Genomic DNA, 25,475 nt, shown 5'->3' with positions numbered 1-25,475 from the left:
GCATGGGAATCGAATTACGCAATTGGTGCGTCCACCATGTCAGCGAGCCTGTTATCCATATCGTGCTGATTGTGATGCGACCTGGGGTTAGGCAATGTAGATCTCCGTTAAAAGGCGCATTTGCTATGGAGACAAGTGACTCAATCGGATCTGGTTATCTTGCTCTGTGACTTGGTAGGTAACCTGTCTTTGCAACCTGGTGGCGTTGAACGTTGATTGTTAAGTCGACCACAGGTTTGTCTGGTTCATGAAGGCACGATGACTTGCAGGAACATTTGCTAGTAGACTTAACAGGCTTACTTGGGCCTTAGACAGTCAAGGCGTGATTTTTGAGGAAACGTATTTATGCTTCTTTACATGTTTGCTTTTTAACACCACACTCAGCAGTATTCCATCTATATGTTGGAGGTCTGCACATAATCGAGTCGAGACCAGTGATCAGCAGCATGAGCATCGATCTAGACAATACGATGGGATACAATGACATGTGTCAACCATGTCACCCGCCTTTCACGACAAACATGGGTCACTCAAGATCAGTTCTAACCCAGACTTGAGTCTGTACCGTAGGTTCACGTGTTTGTCCAACTTAACAATACACTTGCCTCTGCATGTTTTTATATCAGATTCCACTAGGACAGAGACTAGGACTAGTTAGGACACCATTTATGATTCATGAACTCACATCGTTGTCCTTGGAATCAGGCAATGGACTCAACAGCAAAGAGACAGCGTGTTGCTCGTGTACATAATATGACTTTCCTGTTGGATGTCCCATCTTTATACGTGATATATTGCCGATGTTGGTTACTAAATTCTAGACTGAGCGAGGGAACATGGATTTACGGCGCGTTTAGCAATATCCTAGCAACATCACGGCGGGGAACACCAGAAATGAACTCCACACATTGTTTCCATGTGGGGAATCGAACCGGATCTTCAACTTGACGAGCGAGCCTTTTAACCATTAGAGTACTCCAACGCCCCTTGACGGTAGCTGAAATAAACTTAACATGCATGCACAACACATAAAAACTTCAGCAACTGGGGTTCATATCGCATTCCATTGTCCCGTTGTAGCTGTCCTACTTGTCATTTCTGAGAAGTACGAATCACTCCTTAAGAAAAGCCTGCCAGTGTTCATTGCATTAAGGTCAGGGCTCTTCTCCATAGTTGGCGAGTATAACATCACCCTATATTTATTCTCTTTCCAACTCTTAACCTGAAGTACATGCAGTTAACTTTGTTTCTAATGAACACACGATCGAACACACTATGTTTTCGGTGTTGGCCTCTGTCTGCATATTTTAGTCGAAATGCGCTTTACGAATTGCGGTTATAACGAAGGCTCCTTGAGTTCGTGATAGCCGCATTTTGCTGTACCCTTTCCCAAGTTCGTTATAACCGTAAAGCAGTTTTTTCGTGGAATTTAAATTTCGATACAAAGAGCGAGTCAGGTAGGTTTAGTAGGCAACATATTATTCAGAATCTCGCAAGATTCCGGTTACTGGTGTACTTTACCCTGTGCATGAATATACCTCCATAGGAGATAACCATATGAGATAACATAGGAGATCTATTGAGGTTTGCTTCGGATCAAGAGCCACTGGGAGGCTCCCTGAAACGAGATACTGAAATACCTGAATGTTTCGCTCGATTACACACCAAGCATTTACCTTAGGAGTCTACCTGACCCAGCTTCCTATGGATGTTGACAAAATGAGGATTGTGTGGGAATTTAATTAGACTGTAAACCTCCTACTGATTCAGTGAACTGCTTTAGCATTTACCGGTATGGAAAGAGGATTTACTCTTGGGTGAGTTTATTGTGTCTCCGTTTCTTCCTTTGTGTAGCGAATGTCTTGCAAAATTGCGACATCGTGAACGACGAGGTATTCACTTCCCTCCTACTTATCCAAGTCTCTGTATACATAGGGGAGCGTTCTGAACACACCAGAGTGTGAGATACGGCTTTAAATTAAATAGAACCACGCTTAAACCAATACATCACTTAATATTTAAGAAGTACTCCCTCGGGTCTGCAAAGATTCTAGACGACTTATCTATGAATATATAATCTTGAAATACGATACAATCTTTAGTTTTCATCTGAAATATAACAACGCACGAGTTTTATTCATAGTACTGACGAATAAAAAAGGCGTCCAGTGATTACACACCTCAACATACTTTTCAAACTCTTCTGAGGTAGCCTCGCACTCATACTCTCAATGACACCCTCTGAAACTCCGCTCTGATACTCTGTGTGATGCACACTAGACCTGTCTTGACCGATCTACGGTACCCTAAGGTTATACCGAACACGCTTATAATGAACTTTGGATATAAAGAACTGTTTTTCGCTACCTTACTGTATATTTCAGTACAAATACGCATAACGGGTTAACAGTTATCACGAACTGAAATTAGTGGCCTCTTTGAGTTCAATATAACTAGTTTACTGTTTTCTAATGTAACAACATGAGCTGAATTAGCTCAAACATACACTTCGACCATTGATCAGACTAATCTTCAATAAGCGGGCCATTCGTTATGAATACTTTATATGCCTCCAGGAACAACCAGAAGTGTCGGGACCAGTGAAGCTGAGATTCGTCATTGCTTCATCTCACAAACGATGGCACTTAGATTCGTTCATTAATACCGCGAGAGCCTTATTGGAAAACTTATTGGCCATGAAGGCATTACTCGCAAGGGAAATTGGTACTATCCAAACATCTGTTGTTGATTTTCCACTAATTCATAGCGTACTGGGGTCCGATCATATTGAAACCGTGAATGTTTGTTTGTACTTTTACATTTTCTAATATGGCGATTTTCTATTGGGAACATCATATTTTCTAATATAAGTATATTCTATTGGGGACATTAAATTTTTTAGTATCATATATATTCTATTGGACTTTGTATTTTCTAAATTTATATACTCTACTGGGGATATTATATTTTGTGTTACAATTAAGCACTCGTTGTTATGAAAAGGGTGTCAGAATATCAAGGCCAGCTGGAATCTTGGATGATATACTAGTATTCAGCTCCATGGTCATGTCAGATACAGGTGCTTGGAGTCACTTAAATAGTTTGGTCAACATTTGCCAGAAGACTGTTGACTTAAAAGAAATGCCCTTGTTGAAGGTGCGGCGCAGTGAGCATTGAGCCATAAAATACCTGTATTTACAGTGTGGATTCTGAATATGATGATAAGTGATCACTACAAATGCCACATCAGGCCATGCAGCCATCGCTCGGCAACCTTTCGGCATATTGTTTTTTGAAGCTTCAACTGGCCCAGGTCATAGTGGTCTCCCATTAACTGAAACGAAGAAGGGTCATCGTCTGGGAGAACACAAGATCACTGGATCCCATTGCAACCAAGTCATGCAACTCTTACCAGCGGGTAATGGAACAAGGCATAACACAACACGAATCTTCTCCTTCATGTTCCAATCGTGTATCTTCAGGGTGGTGTAATTTTAAATAATAACAAATCATACCATTTAAATGGAAAATAAGCCCCACCAACTAAAATGGACGATTCAGACTTGCTTGATTAGTGACTCTAGCGTCGTAGGAAGGCTAGAAAGGCGGTAAAATAATGTGGTCCAGGGACTGTTGGACAGACAATAAACGTCCAGTTCCCTTCTGAGGAGGGACATTTAACAGTTGTCTCTGCATAGAATGATTTGGTTTAAATGTAACTTTGAACAGTATTCTCGTTATCACGGTTCAATATGGGGAAAAGGTGACACCAACGAGCACATATAAGATACTACTAAACCTCGAAACATAATCGGCGTGAACCATGATTTGAAACCACGATAATAGGTTTCTAGCGTGTCGAAGGGACAACCATGCGGCCCCCATCGAAGTCTGTGTCACCGTCTCTGATCCGCATTATTTTCCCTACTGTCTAGCCCTCCCGAAGTAACAGTCTCTGGAATGAACATATATATTTTACAGAAGAAAGTTTCTATCTTGAAATCACATTGTACAACAAAACGGACCCCAGATACTTTCTTCCAGAATGTGTGGTCATCTAAACTTGCCACACATTCGAGTCTTGCACGAGTATTTATTTATTTATTTATTTATTTATTATTCATTCGTTCGTTCGTTCATTCATTCATTCATTCATTCATTATTCGTTCGTTCGTTCGTTCGTTCGTTCGTTCATTCATTCATTCATTCATTCATTTATTCATCTATTTATTTATTTATTTATTTATTTATTTATTTATTTAGGGCCTGTATAACCCTCCGTGCATTGCTAAAGCCTTAAATGAAGCAACGCTAGATTTCTTCAGGCAAAGGTGCTTTTATCTCACTCGGACTCTATTTCGGTCTAAAAGAGATTATTTGATTCTATCAAAACTATGTATTCAGAGACATAGTGTTAGTCTATCCCCACCCCCACCCCCGCCCCCGTCCTTAGAAATGGGGATCAGACAAAGCACACGACGAATGAGGATCGGCTTACGTAAATCTGTGTACCGTGCACCACAGAAGCATTTCAACGGTGCTACAACTTCAGAGGCATTACAAATAGCCTCTAGGCAACAGGTGTAGAGTCCCGCCAGCTGAGGCAATATTGCCTGAAGTTGAAATAAAATACTGACAACACTCTACGAAGGATATTTACACTTAGTTGCCAAAAGCCATGTTGGTATCACTGTGGAAATAAGGAATGTTTAAAGATTCTTGAGGGAGCGAACCGGCTATGATTATATTTAACTTACTTCAATCGAGGTATTTGGGTTTTATTTATATACTCTATTTCAGTCATATTCTCTTAAAGAAGCTATTTATTTCGTGGATTAGTGTATAAACGTTAACACTTAACTGTATTTTGTTACAGGGATGTAATGATGTAGTTTATTATTTGATGGCGGCTTTGCCTGTTTAGAATTCCAAAAGAATTTCAGAATAGATATATCGTATATCATTCACCTTCGGTTAAAGGAGCTGCTGGTTTCTGGAATTGGTGTATAAACATTCTACTTTAACTGTTTGCTTGTTGCTACAGGGACGTAATGATGCAATGTGTTGTTTGGCGACGTCATTGCATATTTTAAATTGCAAACGTATTTCAGAATGCCGAGATCGTATATCACCAATGAATATTCCACTGACAACTGCAAATGCATCCTTTTTACTTCTGTTAATCAGATCTTGTATAAACACCAAGAAGAAGGTCAGGCAGTAAAAGACAGTGTTTATAAGTCATAACGTCTTTTAATCGTATTAAGAAAATAGGTATTTTCCAATAATTCTGATCTACGAACATTGCCATGCAGAAACGAAAAATCATTATTTGATGAACAATTTCGTAATGGTAATAGTAATAGGAACAGCATTTCAGCTTCTCTCTCATTACATTAATATGATTCTTTGGATTCCGCAGTGCCAGGACCCAGGATCAAGAGTTTCTGTGTTTTGTAATACTGCTGAATAATATTCCAGATGGTCTGCAAATAATTGAGTCTGGACCAGACAACTTTGTGATTGAAATATTAGCGCCACTACGTAATCGAAATCGAATAGTGCATCAATCAAGTCTGTGAACCAGACCATCGGGTGTGGTTGCCGTGAACCATTTCTAGCCTGGATCTTCACAGGTCGTATGCAGGAACATATGTATTCCTATAAATTAACTATTTACAATAACCCTTGGTATCTCATACATTTACAAATGATACCAATAGCATATGTGCATTTTCCATGTTTTCCATGAATATAAGGAAGTCTGTACCGTGTTTTGGGTGTATACAACAGCTGTCATTCTCTTTCTAAAACAATGTAACCCATTTCGTCAAAGATGCACGTGTTAATAAAAAATCGATAACCTAAAGTCAGGATAAGATATAAGGGTGAACAACTTCCCCATTGCAATAAGTAGACACGGTTCGGTGTAGTGCCAAACACTTTATAAAGGTTTTCCGTCGTAGTGGTGAATCGTTGGTTCATAAATCTTAACGTCACTTCACACACTCATTTGTCAAAAGATTAGGAGACTATTTACGAGTATTTCGGATTGATCAAATAATTTTGAACGTTATTGAATTTTGTTGTGGGGTCGGATGGCATACGTTCTAATAGGTTACCTGTAGACCAGGGGCCCGTTTCACAAAACGCTCGTAGCCTAAGATCTCGTAAGTTTTCTCTTAGCCATTGTACCTCCTATACTGTAACATAGGAGCTATGGATGCTACGAGAAAAGTTACGAGATCTTAGGCTTACGATAGTTTCGTGAAACGGGCCCCAGGAAGAGATCAAGAGCCACAGGTGACGACTATGCCTAACTACATTGATGTAGACTTTCAGATAGGACGAGTCGTATACCGAGTGCATCTAATTACCAGGTCGACCTTGTCGGTGGTCGCAGTACAGAGTCATCTCATGGAGTCGAATAGCATACGTTGTAAAAAATTCAAACATACTGGATAGCAAGAAAGACATCATGAGCCACAGATGACGACTATGCCAAGCTACATTGATGTACACTTTTAGATAGGACGAGTTATATATATCTAGTGCCGTTAATTACCAGCTCGGCAGGTCCAACATGGTCGCACTACAGATGCTTTAACTAAACAACCACAGGCAACAGACACTCAAACAAATAGAACCATCCCATTTACACTCGTTTCGGCACCAGCTGTTTGTTGTATATCGACCGCAGAGTAGACTCACAAGACTTGGGATCCTGTATGCCATCAAAGTCGTTTTTGATGTGGGATCCTTAAAGGTGATGAAAAGGAGGATGCGGATGTAGAGGTAAGTCATCAAGTAAGAGAAAGGTCAATATGTTTTTAAATAACATACATTTTTATGATTCGTAGCCAAAATGTTGGGATTCTGGTAAATCCTTCAACGCATTCTTGACAAACGTTTATATTGGTGCCGAGTGGCAGATCTTCGCAGTGCAGTGACAGTACTCCAGATGATGGTCATGAAAAACATTTCATGGATGTTAGAATGAAGTAACTGATACGTGTAGTTCACCATGGTTCTGAAACATTCAAGCTGTTGTGCGTTACAGCCAGGTTGTAGCTTATCGCCGCGCTCAGCAATATTCAAGCTGTGTGGCCTAAACAACAGGTTGACTTGCATTATAAGTGTGCTGTTTCATACAGGCTTTCCAGTTGTCTGAATCCGACTGCGACAGGTTAGTTTGTGTGCTTGTGTATGTGTAGAGTGTCTCCAAAGGTCGCCTGCATATTGACCTTAACCTTTAGTAATGGCGGATGCAATTGCTGAGGCAGGATGCGTTCGGGATCATCTCCCACTGAGTCTGTGTCTAACACTGTGAATTTACAGCAGTTCGTGAGTGTATTTGTTGTTTTCTATTTTGACTCGTAACCTGCGTGTTTTTGAGAATATTGCTATTGAGCTAAAGACTGAGATTCCCTTGAAGATGTCGAGTTAAAATTGCAATCCATTTTTGTCGTAAGAGGCGACTAAAGGGATCGTGGGGTCAGGTAGGCTGTCTTGGTTGAAACATATCATCGTGTGTTCATGCTGTTGATCATTGTAATGTCCAGTCCAGACGCCACCATTTACTGTTACTTGCCACATTGTTGAGTATGGTGTTAGACAACAAACAAAACATGATTTACCTTGAAAACAGTGCGAGTGTACACTGTTATTATTTGAGAGGGATTCATCGAGACTAAAACTCGTTATTAACACTGACTATGGTTTTGATGAACACCAATACTGTTAGCATTATATTATATAATAATATTTTGATTATTGTGAGTATCACTCAAGCGTGTATAAACTTTACCTTCACTGTTCAACTACATAATTTGTTAGTACTGTTTTTGCATATGAGACAAGAGGGTGAGCAGACATGTGATTAGCGGTGTGATTCGGTATTATTCCTTCTAATGTTTTATACACTCTTAAGAATGTAGAGGAAATATAAGCGTAAACAAACGTTTAAAAGACAGACATGTTATGAGCGTACCACCATTTCTCTTGGCGCCACTCATGAACACAACACATGAGATGTACGAACACAACGCAATAGCCCTATACACGTGCATGAGGTGTCATTCTTGATTTTGACGGTTTTCAAGAAGGTAAATAAATCAATGTATACCATTAATTTAGATCGATGCTCATGCTTTTGATGACTGGGCATTTCTCGATTATGTACAAACCTCCGCAATATTACTGTGATACTGCTGACTGCGGCGTAAAACTAAACCCACTGACTCTCTCGCTAGTGCAGTGTTTACATGGTGTATCCCGAGGGACAATCACGGGCTGTACTAGGACTCATTTCAGGCTCATTTGCCTATCGCTCGTTTCAATAGGAAACACATTTGACGGGGTGACACCTTGTGTTGCCCTTTGGAAGTATGTTTACTGACATACATTCTGCGCCATCTATGGAACATCCTAGCATGTTCTTATGCAGACAGGGCCAGTGGCATATAAATCTGAGTTTAATGAGATTAGGACCATCATTCCAAGGTATTGGTGTAGTTCGAAAATGTCTACCTACCGCTCTTTGGGACACGATTTGTCCACAAATCAGTAATGTGAATAAATAATAATGTTCTAACGACGAACAGTATTCCTAAAACGTACTTCTATAAATGATCTTATTTCTCCTAATTTTATTGGCTTGTTTCATTTCTATATCGCGTATGCATGTCGTTTGTCCCTCTGCAGTCTTTGGGGTTTTGACCTGGCCAGACAGTCCAAGGAATGGATATTATGAGTGCCATGACTCTAAACATTTTAAGTTACCCTGCGTGCAGCAATATTCCAGCTAAATGGGCACTATCAGTAATTAATCGAGTCTGGACCGGAGAGTCCAGTGATCAAAAGCATGAGCATCGATCTCATATATATAGCGATTCCATCCATAATTCAGCACTTGCGATATCTGTAGTGACAACGGAATGCCTCAAGGATCATTCTTGATTTAATTACATATATGCCTTGAGTACACAATCTAAAAATTACCAGTGGCTATATACTGGTTTGGGTCAAACTCACTCTCTATTCCTACATAAAAGCGAGCGTCGAGCAAGTGTTAGATACGTGTTGTAAGGATCCACTGAAACTGGGTTCGAAGCCCAATTTTTCTCTCTGATTTCTATCCTGGACTGTCATTTCAATGACAATGGTTTTCACGACAATAGTTATCAGGTAAGGGCAGGTGGGCCCTGCACGTATTACATCTGTCTCCAAACATGAAATATCTCTTTTGTCATATTTTGCGGCAAACGCATTTCTATACAGCCTAAGGCACACAGAAATTCTTCATTTCCAGCAAAAATATTTTATGGTCATTTGCAACAACACGTGGTGTTGTAAAGATTACAGATTTGACAAACGACTCGTTTGCATCTTGAAACAAAATAAAAAAAAAGAAAAAGAAAAGGAAAGACGTCATAAAAACGTCAGCTCTCGTAAACTGGGCATAAAGTGACAGAAATAGACCATAGAAACTTTTAAAGTTGTATGATTATGGTATCACTGAGATTGCTTAGGTGACAAGAACCGTGTTATGGGAACGGTGAGATTTCCGTTACACCTGTCATGTCCCGTATTAACCGCAGGGGTAGTATGTTAAAGCGTTATTGCGATAAGCCTACACATGAGTGTCCATACCTGCACGACTACACTACCTAATCTGTCTCACAGTCCCCAAACCATATTATTTTCCCTACGTGCCAATCCTTGCTAGAGCACTAAATGCATCAAATCTAGATTTCCCCAGGTTCTGATTCTCCAGCCTCACCGTGGCTCAGTTTCAATTTAAATGTGATCTTTTGTTATTATCAAATATCTATATTCAGAGAATAGGGGTTAGTCTATATATCTCGACGCAAAGTGCTCAGTCATCACCGGTAGTGCCCTTGGACATTTTTGCTTTGTGTAGTGTTTCGATTTCTGATTATCCTGGGAGGTAACTCACCTCCGCAAATCTCTGACGTCTGGCAACCGTGCCCTATTATCAGGATCGTTTGTCACGATTCGTTTAAACTCTGTTTCTGATAACTCACATTTCCATAACAGATTTGCAGTTCAATGCCCCGTTAGTGATAATCCAGCCATATGATCCCTACACCGGTAACCGTTCCCCTTCTGGATCAGACCAACCAGAGATTGATATTATGAGCACTGATAGCGTCTCCGGTTTTAATGACATGCAGTCAACTAGTTCACTGAGATGAACCACAGATTGTTGACCACTTTAAGAAACATGGCAACTTTCGTCCGGAATGGCATTAATAAGGTCAGCTGTTCAAGACACATGGCTACCTTGGTCCGGAATGACATTGATACGCTCTGCTGAGCAAGGAATCCTGGGAATACCCAAAACATAACTGCTACAATACCTGTAGATATTTGAGTATAAAAAAGCTCACATCTACTTGACAAAGGTTCTTTCCACGTCGGTTCACACTGGAAACCTGTTCCTGTAAATTAACGGCCGTCGCTGTGGATCCTTTGTGACCAGCTCTGCCCAGCTGGCCGTTAAATTATCATAGACCTATCAGCTGCTCAAACCATTTGAAAATAATGACATACCCTATCCTCTAGTATACAACGGGGTCTTTGTGGGAATACTACAGTCCGATTAAACTCAAATGTCTGCGCGTCGTGGCCTACATTTGTGAATGAACACGCCGTCAGAAACCCGACTCCTTGTAATCACGCTAAAATGCTATTTTTGTGGTACAGTGTGTGTCCTTCACAGGTCAGGTACTCGTGCGAGTTGTTTTTTGTCATCATAACAAACTCACACACGTACACGACGTATAGCAGCTATGGCGGATCTGTGAAGGGCAGTTTAACATTTCTGACAAGGTATTATTCATAGGTACGCGTCAATATTCAATGTACAGGCCTCGAGGAAGGTACGCTCGGATCCACGTATAGGTAAGGTATACACTTACTACATATATGTGCATACGTTTCAGTGCTGTTCTTGTGTGGCTTGTTTTTTTCAACTAGCCCTATTGCATTTTACAAGTATCCTGGAAATTTGGACAGAGTGGTTTTATGATTGTGATATGTCTACACCAATACTTACTACATATATATGTATGTATACGTTTCAATACTCTCCTTGTGGCTTTCGGTGTTTTTGTAACAAGCCCCTCTTTCATTCTACAGGTATTCAGGAAATTTGAAGAGAGTGGTTTTATGATTTCCGATATATCTACTCTTATACTACTACACATGAGTGAGTGTACGTTTCAATGCTATTCCTGTGAAGCCTTTCGTGTTGTGGACTTGTCCTACTTATATTCTACAGCTATCCAAGAAATTTGAACAGACTAGATTAACTATTTGTGATGTGTATACACTTATAAATGAATATACGTGTTTGATTACGCCTCGTATTGAATGAACATATATTGGGTATCCCTGGATAGGACCTGACGGAAAGACAGGGTGATTTATAAGGGTAACTTGAATTAGCTTGTTGATAAGGAAAACATGTCTGTATGTCTTCCCTCTGTATTTTACAGTGTCAACACTTTTGAGGGACTTAGTATGCAATGTATGTTTGTACTACGTCGTGTAAATATTTGTCTGAGGCCAGGTAAACCGATGGGTGATATTATGAGAGACTTCCTACGATACGTCTACTCAGACCCGTGAAGATCCGGGTCAGTAATGCTTGATGTAAGAGGCTAATAACGGGATCGGGCAGTCAGGTTCGCTGGTTGACACAGGTCATCGTATCCCGAAGATCGATGTTCATTCTGTTGATCACGGGCTTGCCTGGTTCAGACTCGATTATTTACAGACCGCTGCCAAATACCTGGAACATTGCTGTGTGCGATTTATACAAGCAAGTCAGCGAGTGAGTTAATATTTTACGCCACATCGGCAATATTTAAGCGATATCATTCAATCAAGCAAGGAATCAAACGTCAATACGGAATCCACTATCGAAGTTTAACTTTTCGATGTTTTACTCTGCCGCTAACTGCTATATATTTCTCAAAAGAAACTTTGTTAAAAGGGAACAGTCAGTGCGTTCCAGTCAGAACAATAGTCAGCTAGAGTAACGAGGTAGTGCTTATATCCATAGGTAGAGTTTTAGTTTCATGAATAAACATATGCGCTGCTGAAATAAACAAGGCGAGAAGACATTTACGGGAATGGCATGTTTTAACGGGCCGTTAATACGATTCGGAAATGACATTGGCATGTGCACTATAATTTTAATGCCCGTGTCTTCGCATCAGATACTTTAAACATTTATATCGTGATCTGACATCTGTACAATGGTCTGATGACAGAGATATAAAGGGTGCCTGTGGTATGTGTCTACACAACCGAACAGATATTGTCAGGTTCTGTCGGGGATGAAGAAAGCATCTACGCATGTTACATCATGCGGGATAGCTGTGTACATGACAGGTACGTGACATGTGCGTAACATCTTGCGTCATTAAATTTACAGCTGTAGGTGTGTGGTATGGTAAACCCCGTCTCGCATATCTCAAAATAGCTTTGACACAAATTGGCGAGAGCAAGGGAGCCGGGAAAACCAGCTTATGTAATGGCTAGGATACCCTGGGGATTGGTGGGTAATAAGTTGCATCCGGGTACCTATCTCAGTACCTGTTATTATCATGTGAGTAGAGGATTAAGCAATTTAATATGTTATTCTTTGTATCAGGTTGTATTGTCTTTGAAGATTAAGACATAATTTACATTAAGCTATTTATAACATAACACACGGTTATGATGTAGAAAAAATAAAACTTTTAGCATCCGAACTGTAGAATGTATAGCCTTTTCGTACAAATTTGATGTCACGAATCAACATACCGGGTATCAAGGTAGAATATAGACAATTAGGGGTGGGTACCCTGGTAGAAACTTTCGACCGTCCCGCTCCTAGTATTTGGAAGGGATGCCACATTAACAGAGTCTTGTGTCAACGGAATATTAATTGTGCTGGGTTGTATGGATTGTCTCGGCGTGTATAACGTTCCATTTAGATATGATATATCTTGTGTTATTTCCCTGTAGGTGCGTTGTGTTTGCGTGGACTTTGGCCTCAACGTGGAATTTGTCATTCGAGTTTGACCTTCAGAACAAACATTTCTGAAACCATGTTTATCACGTATAAGCTCCTTGTGGCCGATACCAGCATTAGTAATTTGTTCCAAGTTTTCAACTACCCCCTTGAGAAGCATTTAGGATTTGGAGCTCCAGAAGCATAAGTGTATAAGAATGACAACTCAGAGGCGAATACAGCTTTGTGAGACAAAAGCACCATTCTCTGGATCCGCCTGTGTAAATTCTTCACCACAATACAACGTTTCGGTGCAGCTTCTAACACGGTACCTGATAACGGCTTTAGAGAAGACACACCTTTGTAACAACGAAGTTGCTCATCCATATATAATTGTTTTTTTTCCTTAACTTCATTAACAATCATTAAAAAAATTAAAAAATGAACAAACAGACAAAGATCTGTTTACTGAATCCAGTATACTAGGTCCAGTTGACTTCAGCCATTCTCACGCCCCTTCCTATTGTCAATGCGTAGTATAATGAGCGTTGAGTGGGGAATTAGTTCGGTATTAGATGGAAACCTGGTTGATGAAAACGAAGGCATAGTTTCGTTCAAACTTCTTTAGTTGGTTTCACAAGACATGACAAACAAGTACACATGAATGAGGTGAGCGGACTTCCAGCTCAACCCCAGGGCCTTTCCTGCGAGCGGCATAATCCTGCTCGCGGTCGTCCCTACAAAGACAGTCGGAATGCCGGACTCCACACTCACATTTAGTATAGATGTGAGCATACACACACATATATATACAGTTTTAACAACAACGGACAGGCAAAGATTCAACAACGGACAGATAGAGAAACAATAGGACTTCCTTCTACAGTTGATGTGATGACAGACACAGCCAAGGGGGTGGCCAATAAAGGCCATAAATGTCATCTACGGTAATAACTGTGAATGACAAAGAGGAACAGGCTAGCTGACAAAAAATGTACTCTGCGGTAGTGATAAAGATTAAGAATGCAAATTGAATAATAATAATTAGATTTCATTAGACCTTGTTACATAGTTTTGGGTGTTTAGAAATATATGGACATGACTGAACTGAAGTAGACACTATAGCACTACTTATTGGCTTTCTGTATCGGAAATGCTTACTCTAAAAACGATTCTGTCGTAGGGTTACACGTGGGGTTTAGATGTGTAACTCATAAATTATCAATGCTCACTGGACAAGAGCAACTGCTTCATTGCTAAGCAAAACACAGTATGGTGCTATCTGTTGTTCATGACGTCATAAAGTTCATGTTCATAAAGTGATTTGCGTCATCTGAACAAACAGTTGAAGGTTAAACTGCATGCGTTTTGTTTTATTTCTTCCTCTAAGAACGACTCTAAGAGATCATAGCCATCGATAACAAAGTACACTGCGAATATTTGCATTACTTCACACTGTATTAACGTCTCTACGTCTTTCTTGTCTCCCTTCGCGTAATCGAACGTACACTTGGTAACTGATGTAACGCTGCATGTCAGCTGTCATTGGCAAGTGCATTCTCATTCAACACATTTGACTCAGTATCTACATGTATACTGCAATAAAATACAGTTTTGCCGTGAGCTATTATACACCATTCAAAAGAAGTAGGGGGTATTCCAGTTTTCGAGCATACCACTAGCCAAAGCCGATATGTATGAGACAAAGTAAATATATATAGCCATACGGATGAAATATTTCCAAAGGAATTGTATAAATTGTTACATTTTCCCTTAATTTCTCTTCATCAATTTTCATCATTTGCATTTTACCAATCTTGTAAATCCAACATCTCCTAATTTTTACCGGTATATTTAAAGCACGAATACTGTGACATTAGGACCTCAATATAAGCCGTGAATCGAACATTCACCCGCGTCAGACATTGCGTAATTTATCGTTGGTATATTCTCGGCATATCAGCCACCTCGGCAAATTCGCAGCGAAGGCTTTGAGAGGACTGTGATGGTGAGCGACATGAACAGTTAAAAAGGCCCTCATTAAAACAGGGATATCTAACCTAGGCCGATACACTCCCTGCTTTGCGGTTGCGACGTGACGCAGGTTTTTTCATGACCTTGACTTCTGAGGCATGCAGCCGTGATTGAACGTCCTATCTGATAAGTTACCGAGATATCAAGGTGAAACCGCTTGTCACATTCTGTACGTTGGTCGTGGAAACTGGTATAACAGGTAACTTTTTCTGTATCTCTTAACGAAGGATATCTGTCGTTATACGGCCATTATGCTAACACAGCTGTTACTTGATGTGTAATGTGAATGTGACTTCTTGAATATATTAACTCAACTATTTGAAAATAAACTGGACGAGGCCAGTAGAAATTGAAAATAGTCGTGGGAATAATGGCATGATTTGTTTGGTGACTTTTTTTACGTGTTCTTGACGAATTGAAGTTGAACATTGGCTGTATGTTATTTTTTTCTAAATAATGACAACTCTGTCAGTAGAAATGTACATTTTGCTATTGTTATGTCTTGCAGCGCAGTCATCTGTGAGACGGTAATTCGTCTTGTTGGAAATGTCCGGCTGACCATGAGTGATGGACTGAGTCCCTCACTCACTTAGACTTAGAATTTGCTCAGTAATGAATAGTTCGTTTCAGTTATCTGAAGTTCAATTTTAGAAGCATTCCTTGCCACAACCGGGGTCGAATGTTAATCTACCATACTAGAATTACATCCTGATGGGATCTATAAAACAGGTTACGGAGGACAAGTAAAAACCGGTATCCACTTGAGGGTATCACCGCCATAAATGTTGCCCCAGTCTAATACAAGCTTGTCACCTCCTCTAGGAACACACATGCCTGACCTGTAAAGAAAATGTGTTATGATTTGCTTGGCTGTCATGAACAACGTTGCGTCAGGTAGAAAAATGTTAATTGAATTAACAATTCGTTTTCTGAAGTACTGATTTAAAGGCGGTATGTTACTAGTATCCATACCTTGGTGTACTGGATACAGAGCTTGGCTTCTCCCCATCTGTGTTGGACACAATCGATCAGATAATAAGGCTTGGTGACTTTTCTAATAGTGTGTCATTATAACTCGACGTGCTCATTACATCAACCACTGAAATAGTATGTTTCGGACGATTATTTACTGATCGTCCTCATAGGCAATGCGGTAGACGATGGGGTAGCCAAACTGTTAAGGTGTTCGCTCATCGCGCCGAAGACCGGGTTCAATTCCCCATACGGCTACAATGTGTGAAAATCATTTCTGATGCATCCAGACGCGTTATTGCTGGCGTATTGCTAAAAAACACTCATGCACCAAACCATTTTGGTCAATGAATGCAATGACCTGCTTTTTGCAGATTCCAGTGTTGACTCAGGACTGGTGGTATGGAGTTGATCCTCGTTGGAGTGGCGACATGCGTTCTTGCCGCTTCTTTGAAATACCTCTTCTGGGGAAAGAAGAACAACCTTCCCCCCGGACCTTCAGGTCTTCCAATCATTGGCAACTTTCACCAGATTGAAATAGTGCGTCTTCATCGCAGCGTCGAGAAATTCAGAAAACGTTTCAATGGCATATTCCGTCTGAACGTCTTTGGTTGTAGCATAGTAGTGATTGACTCGTATGATCTGATGAAAGAAGCCTTTACTTCCTCGTCTCTGGCGGACGTGTTTGCGGAGAGACCTCCAATTTTCCCCGCACAATACGTCCTGCCAAGTGACATCATCTTCCAGCCCTACACTCGGAAGGTAGCGGAGTTCCGGACAATTCTGCACCAAGTTATCCGGGCTCATGGAAGCGGTGAGTGCTTACAATGCGGGAGATTCGACGCAACTGTGATCATGTAAATTAAGTAATACAGTAAAGTACCGTTTTAACGAACTTGGGGCAACCTAGTGGTTAAAGCGCTCGCTAGTCACGCCATGGGACCGGTTTCGATTCCCCACAACGTGAAGCTCTTTTGCTGGAATGTTACGAAAGGTGGTTGAACACCCAACCCATTCACTCACTATATATATTTACTAATTTCGGCTAAAATGTACAGATAGTGAGCGGAGATGAAAACGTGTGAAACGCATGAAAAAATGCACCGTTTACTGGGTAAAACATCTGATTTCATATTTTGACTTTGTTCAGTTTTGTAATTCGAAGTTTTAAAATACTTGTTAGATTTTGTGAAAATGTTGTTCTTAAAATGAGATCGATCATCAGCCAATTCAACCTTTCGATCCAGCATGTCTTTCCCGTATTATCTTAACGTGTTGCGCTTAAACACATCAGAGTGTAGCTATGATTATATTTGACTTGTCTGACTGTAATTGTTGCCATGACGTCTTGTGTTATATTCATTCTGTATTTACTTTTACTCAAAGCATTACCTCGAACTGTCAAAGTAAGCAAGTGTTCTTTTTAATCGTTAAATAAGGTATGTTTGTTCCTACATGATACACACAGAGTTTTCCCTTCGTTTGGGTCTTAGAAGACTTAAACGGAACATTTGATACGCCTGAGCAAATACAGTTTTTGGTGATTAAGTGTCAAGGCACACCCGCGTAGGATCATTTCTGCGTTAGTTTCCAGCTGTGTCGGACACTTGTGCTAAAATGATCTCACATGTGTCCGAATCTTATCAAAACGTGAAATTAATACTAACAGTTCACGCGTTTATCATACTGAGTGAACGGCGACCTCACAATGTGTCTGGTGAGACGTTCTTGCTATCTTTAGAGCGTGATACCGATCGCGACTATTTGACATTCTGATGGGGTACGGAGAGGGATAAATGTGTGATAAAATTAATTTGATTTGGGGTGTTTACAACGAAAAACATTGTGGTGGATGCTACATTTGGATCACCCAGACACACGGCAGCCACACACAGCACTCGCATGCATGCCTACACGTACACATACGCACACACACACACACACACATACACGCACACACCAAAAACACTCATGCACACACAAGCACTTTTTACACTCATACACATCAATATTCCCCCCACGCACATGCATACATGCATACATACATACATACACACACACACAAACACACATACATACATACATACATACATACATACATACATACATACATACATACATACATACATACATACATACATACATACATACAGCAGTGAAGATCTGTGATTGAAGGTCTTCAGAAACCCATGCTTGCCATAAAAGGCGACTATGCTTGTCGTAAGCGCGGACTGACGGGATCGAGGGGTCAGACTCGTTGACTCGTTGACACATGTCAGCGGTTCCCAACTGCGCAGATCGATGATCACGCTGTTGATCACTGGATTGTCTGGTCCAGACTCAATTATTTACAGGCCGCCGCCATATAGCTGGCGTATTGCTGAGTGCGACGTAAAACTAATCTCACTCACTCACATGCATACATACTGGTCAATTTTCAAACATTTTGTGAAGTCGACAATTTTCTCCACAGAAGTGTTATAGCTACTGTGTGTAAAATGGTGTGAAAGTCAAATAACTGAATTTTTGTTTTCACATTCAAGAGTCCACTTCTCGAGACACGATCTACGGTGAGATCAACCATCTGATAGAAAGACTCCAAGCACACGGGACTAGTAGCTTCGATCCTAAAGAAGACATTTACATCTATGTCGCCAACACCTTGTTAACGCTTGTGAGTACAGACTGACATGTTACTATTTCACTGTATCACTCTATCACTCACTCACCAGATCACTCAATCACTCACCCACTTACTAGATCAGTCACTCATTCACTCGATCACTCACTAGATCACTCGATCACTCACTCACTAGATTACTCGATCACTCAGTCGCTAGATCACTCACTCACACTCTCACTCATTCTCTCGATCACTCACCCTCTCACTCTCCCCTCTCTCACTCACAAGATCACACAGTCACAAGATCACTCGATCACTCAGTCACTAGATCATTCGATCACTCAGTCACTAGATCACTCGATCACTCAGTCACTAGATCACTCGATCACTCACTCAGTAGGTCACCCGATCACTCACTCAATAGATCACCCACGCGATCACTCACGCATTCACTCTCTTTCTCACTCACTCACTCACTGGATTACTCGACCAGTCACTGACTCACTCTCTCCTCTTACTCACACACTCACTCTTGCACTCACTCACACACACACACACACTCACACACTCTTGCTCACTCACTCTTAACAACACGCTCACACATACACACATATGCATATACGTTATACACACAATTCATATACACCTATATAATCCTACACACAAAACAGGAATATACTGACTTACAAAAATCAATAGGGCTAACTATTCAGAGGCGTTCAGACGCAGGTGGAATTTCACACACAGCCGATTCAAATCTGTCACATGAGAAAACATGTATTTTTCTGTATGACTTGGCTGTTTTTTCGGCTAGCTATTCACTGTTGTGACCTCGGTGTGAGACTCACTTACACGTATTGACAATACTCGCGGGATAGTTGATTCTGCGTAACTTGTTCACTAGAGAGGAATTCGTTGGAGTTCCACCTGCCCACAGCGGAGTGTTTACTGTTCAAACAGCCTACGTGGATTTGGTCTCGCGTTGCGTGGTTGTTAGAGCCTGTGTGAGTGCTATCTGTGAATACGACTTTCTGTGAATATGGCTCTCTGTGAATATGGCCTTGCACTCCTATACAGGGAGAGGTTCAACGTCTGTTGTGAGACAGAATTATATCCATGCATCAATGTATAGGAAGAACTTTTAGATAGATGCATGTACGAATGTGTACACCCTGTATGCAAATATACGCACGTATGCACACGTACTGTAATGGTAACAGTCACGTACGCAAACACACAGACTAATACGTACCCGTGTACATGGAGGAGACAGTCGCCTACACATATACAGGGATGGAGTCAGTTACGTGCACATGTACCGGGAGGGAGACAGTTTCGTTCACATGTACAGGAATGAACATTCACGTATTAACAAGTAAAGGGATGAGACAGTTACATACATATGTACAGGGAGGGAGACAGTTACTTACACGTGTAGAGGGAGGGAGACAGTTTCGTACCCATGTACAGGGAGAGAACATTCACGTACACATGTAAAGGGAGGAGACAGTCACGTACACATGTAGAGGGAGGAGACAGTCGCGTACATAGTAGAGGGAGGGAGACAATCACGTACACGTGTAGAGGGAGGAGACAGTCTGTACACATGTACCGGGAGAGAACGTTCACGTGCACATGTAAAGGGAGGAGAGAGTCACGTACATATGCCCAGGGAGCGAGACAGTGACGTACACTTGTAGAGGGAGGAGACGCTCACGTAGACATGTACAGACAGGAGACAGTTACGTACACATGTACAGCGAGGGAGACAGTTACGTAGACGTGCATAGGGGACAGTCACGTAGACGCCTACAGAAAAGGGACAACATTACGTAGACACGTAACAAAAAGAGGCAGGGTCTTGGATGCATTCACCCACTCATTCACACACAGTGAAATACAGACATAAATCCCACTGCAAGAAATATTTGTAATACTTTACGGCGCTGGATTTGATGCCTTTTGGGCCAGAACAGAATTTCGTTGACTATCAAGGCTCTAAGCCTCACACGAAACCTTGCCTGCAAGTATTCGTTTGTTCGCATATCGCTTTACCATCGTTTATCACATTTTGACAGATACATTTGGGTCAACGTGCCTCGTCATAATGCATTACAATACACGAATACACCTGCGTTGTTTACACCAAGAAACAAGGATGATTTTGAGATTTTAATAAAAACAAAACGGAGGAGAGAGCAGTCTCGGATGAACTGGCAACCTGTGCAAGATATTATTCAAGTAATTTCCAAAATGACCGTGTATGCAACCATAAAGTGTATGAGGTATTTAAAGGATATTAAAAAGGGGTGGTGGACCCCGAACTAGCATAATGTGTCTAGTATACTGTATCTAGTACACTGTGTCTGAGTTGAGCAGACAAGCAGACAGTGCCCTGTCAGCACTCCTCTACCCTCCCTATCACCATCTATCCCATTAATACACCCTGTGCCCTCCCTTGCGACCACCTACCCCATCAGTACACCCTCTACCCTCCATCAGACCACCCACCCTCATTAATACAGCCTTCCCCCCACCCCTCTCCCCACCACCTGCCCCTTTAACACATACCTCTCCCTCCCCCTTCCCACCATCAACACATGCACCCTCTACCATCCCCAACGACCACCTATCCCATCAACATGAATTCAAATAATTTCATCAACTCCGCTTGTCTCGAAATACTGATAACTCAGTAAACATATATTAACCACTTAGTAACCACGATATTTTAGATTCTGCTTGGCAGTGTATAGCATTGGAGTACCTGTTGACTAGAATGTATGGGCATTCTTATCACTAACTTGAAACGCCTGTCAACCTGCGGCAGGATGCAGAGCTCGTTATCAGAGTCCACATCCATATCCTTCCCATGACATATCTCACAGGTGTTCTCACATGCCTGATCAGATCGCATAGGAAGATAATGGTCCTCTATCTATCACGTCCACACTCACCATACACAAGTGCATTTAGCATTTTAAAACATGCACGCAAGACACATTTACGTTTTGGAATGTTTGTTTAAGAGTGTGTCTTCCACTTAAGCCCGAGAAATGACAGTCATGTTTGAATCTTGATGCAGTTTTCCTGTCAACGAATTCTGAGACGTTATTTACGGGTGTATCACATTTCTGAGTTTTTGACCATCGGAACTTTCCGTTCTGACACAACCGTCTCTTTGTCCGTCTAATGACTATGGTGCGACTTACAACCTGTCGAACTGACAGTTTTTACCGTGGTTCACATTTTATGGCGTCAGAGATTTGTATGGCCTCATTGTTGTTGAAAAGTCAGTCAGCCAGGATGTTTAAGCAGCCTTTATGAATATTCAAGCTATATCATGGGTTCACACAATATACTCATTGGATAACACATTCCTCTGTGAATGGGCGGGGTAGCCTAGTGGTTATAAAGCGTTCGCTGGTCACTTCGACCACCAGGGTTCGATTCTCCACTTGGATACAAAGTGTGAAACCCATTTCTGGTGTCCCCTGCCACGATATTGCAGGAATACTGTTACAACGTCGTAAAACTAAACTCACTCACTTCGTCTTGTGAATTGGAGTCAATTTAACTACCAATATACCCCACGTTTATAAATTGTCTTCTTTGTTCTTTGTACCTTATAGTTACTATCCACGATGTAAATGCCTGACCGTCGTAGCACTGATATATATAAAACCATACTCGTCCAATCCTGTCCAGACAATCAACTCTACAGCTTTCTGAATGGCACATGCCATTCGTGGAGTTAACGAGATATCGTGGTAATACAAGTAGCTGCTTCAGATAACATTCCACCGTGACTCAAATGGGATCACCAAGTTTCGTGTACAATCAGATAACGTTCATATGTTTATCTTACAAAAAATTCAAACGATGTCCCTCCTGTAGTAGTGTAGTCCTAGTGAGTCAAAGCTAACTCGTGTATTGATGTACCTTCATTTCGCAACACACCGTTGACCCCTGGGTTCTATCCCGATTGGATCTAATCATGATTCATCTATTGTCGACACAGCTAGTTCATACACATTTTCGTTCATATCCATAGATCTTTTTCAGTTCAAAAATCGTTTACCCGAAAAAGGGATTCTCCGGACGATGTTCGCGCAAATGTCGAGGTTCAATGGGTTTGCTGAATCTGTCTGGAGTTGAGCAACACCAAGCTGTCGTTGGGCAGGTATTGCTCTGCTACCATGCCTTTATACGTGAAGTTCTTCTAGTGACATTTACATAGGCGGTATGATGAAGAGGATCGCGTTTTATGGGTAATCTTTATTGCAACAGATGCAACGTTTCGATGTAGATGCTGACATCGTTATCAGGCAGTCATCCTCTTCCTTGTAAATTAATCGATCCAGTCACCATTGTAACCATCAAAGTCCAAAATATACCCAAGTGTACACTTGCCCAGAACATATATTTTCGGCTCATCAGCACCAAAGTGGGTTTTTATGGTTTAAACCTTTAACATTTGCAAAGTTTCTCCCTATCCTCAAGCACAGGGTTGAAATACCTCGACATACTTACGTGTTGTTTTGAGTGGCGTGAAATCAGTCTCACTCACTCACTCACTCCAGTGCAAACCTCTTGTCTCAGTCATGGCGTATCGGGTTCTTGTTGTCTTGCGACGTACACACTGGCCTAGTTTAGTTGTAAATAAGATCTAACAATTTGCTGGGGGGTAGTAGTCTCAAGAGAAGGGAAGTCAAATTTAATGAGCTTCACGTCTATCAATTATTTGAAGTCGATCGATAGCGGGCATATTGCCAGTTTCATACTACAGATTTACCCACCAATCCTACGATATTGATAAGGAAACCAGCAAACTGCCCTACTTTGGTCTGTCTCCCTCTCTTCTCTCTCTCACTATATATGCATATATATACATATATGATAGACTAACGCTTGGCCTCTGAATATGTATAATGTTTGTTAATAACAAATAATGCCAATAAAACTGGAGAGGAGGCCCAATGAGATGGGAGATTCAGAACCTGAGGAAATCTAGACTTGCTTCATTTTAGGGCTTGAGTATTACAAAGAGAGACAGGCAGTTGGGAAAATAATGTAGGTCAGGGACTGTGATACAGACTGATATGTATGTATATATACAGTATGTATGACAAAGTACATACGAGGTTGCCTATTCTAAAAAAACAAACATTTTTCATTCATTTGAGAATATAATTGTCCAAAAGGGTCAGCAGTCACACATTCTTTCAAAATTACACAGACTGCATTATTGATTTTACAACTTCAGCAATGCCAAACAAAAGTTTTGTTCTACATTTCAAGCCCTCATCCTGAGAATATCAGAACGGTCACTGTGATAGACTTGAATTCACTCAAAACAGTAGCTTCGTGGTGTTTGATCATGTAAAGCTTTACCTCAAAATGCTGTGTATACTATCTCTCTCTGTATAAGTGATTCTCCCACAGCTAACCGGGAGACGGCGAGATGGCAATGACGAGATGATGAAGGTGATATCTGGCATTGAACATGATCTCAGCTTCCTTGGCAATCCAGGCAACAGCCTTTTGATGGCGATGTTTCCCTTTATGAGATTTCTGCCCATCAAGACTGGTCGGACTTACAGACACTTTATGGAGAAAATGGACCAAGTGGTGGGCATGTTCATCAAAGAATATTCAGTAAGTAGGTTAATGTTTGTCATATCTGAAATATGTGGCTAGTAAACGTTCTTTGAAATGTCATTTGCAAGTGTCACTCGTCGCTTTTCGTTGTCAGTTTTCAAATTTAAAAAATGGGGCATTTTATTTTGGGTAAAATATTCATAGATATATCCCGAGTCACACGGATAGAGCATTTCGAAAATATTCTACCACTGAAGATTCGGATTAAAATTTATCTTCAGCAACACATAGTCAGACTCGCTGACCCTGTTGACTCATATTATGGTATACCAATTGTGTAGCTGTGTGCTCATGATGCTCATCACTGGATTGTCTGATCTAAATCCTAATGTTTACAGACATCCGCCAAGTTCATTAATGTAAGAAAAGCAAAATATTGGTGACACTATTATAACTGGATCACCAAAAATCAATGATGTGTCTAACAATGAATAAATAAACAAACGCACAAACAAAAATACATTTCCTTTAATCTTCACACGATGATATTGTAGTGCACCATACAATAAAATCTCCTGTAAGTAACCGTTGTCTATTTTTTTTTCAGAATGGAGACATTGATAGTGAAAGTACAGCAGGCCAACTTCTTGGTGGGAAGGTAGAAGTAGAGGGGCAAAAGTTGACCGTAGATGATATCAAAGGCCTCGTCATGGATGTTCTTGGTGCAGGTTGTTATACCCATTGTTTTATACAACATTACTCGTGGCTATTATACAACGTATACGTTGTATATATGTGTGGTTATCTATAATAGCCATGGTCATCTGCGGCACTATGCGTCTATATCTTACAATACGCTAAACTAAACGGCAAAACTCTTTCCATTTGCTGGAATATTGCTGACTTCGGCATTGAACAAACACTCATGATTTGTTTGTTAATCTTATTCTGAAAGCTGTTTCCGATCTCGGAAATGTCACGACACCTTTTGTCACACTATTTGTAACTTACTGATCCTAGGTGTAACGTATTGTTACTGATTGTGACTTACAGACGCTAACTGTAACTTATTGATACTGATTGTGACTTACAGACCCTAACTGTAACTAACTGATAGTGATTGTGACTTACTGATCCTAGGTGTAACGTATTGTTACTGATTGTGACTTACAGACGCTAACTGTAACTTATTGATACTGATTGTTACTTATAGATGCT

General features: G+C 40.8%; 1 protein-coding gene across 6 annotated transcripts in view; it reads left to right on the top strand.

Moving 5' to 3' along the window:
• Positions 1-1,571: 1,571 nt before the first annotated feature.
• LOC137264885 (cytochrome P450 2U1-like) overlaps positions 1,572-25,475 on the top strand; it is a 28,812-nt gene continuing 4,908 nt past the window's right edge. The window contains exons 1-5 of one of the 6 annotated variants that reach the window (XM_067800240.1): positions 1,572-1,817; positions 16,408-16,847; positions 18,577-18,707; positions 24,102-24,314; positions 24,865-24,985. In XM_067800240.1, coding sequence (XP_067656341.1) covers positions 16,436-16,847; positions 18,577-18,707; positions 24,102-24,314; positions 24,865-24,985 — 877 coding nt within the window. In that variant the 5' untranslated portion in view covers positions 1,572-1,817; positions 16,408-16,435. Of the gene's footprint in view, positions 1,818-6,678; positions 6,796-7,097; positions 7,187-7,259; positions 7,345-10,713; positions 10,927-15,021; positions 15,261-16,407; positions 16,848-18,576; positions 18,708-24,101; positions 24,315-24,864; positions 24,986-25,475 lie in introns of those variants that run through there. The other 5 variants (XM_067800238.1, XM_067800239.1, XM_067800237.1 and 2 more) reach the window with 5 other exon arrangements.

This window comes from Haliotis asinina, chromosome 15 (genome assembly GCF_037392515.1).
Source record: "Haliotis asinina isolate JCU_RB_2024 chromosome 15, JCU_Hal_asi_v2, whole genome shotgun sequence".
Lineage (NCBI taxonomy): Eukaryota > Metazoa > Mollusca > Gastropoda > Lepetellida > Haliotidae > Haliotis > Haliotis asinina.
This window is presented reverse-complemented; position numbering and strand designations above follow the sequence as displayed.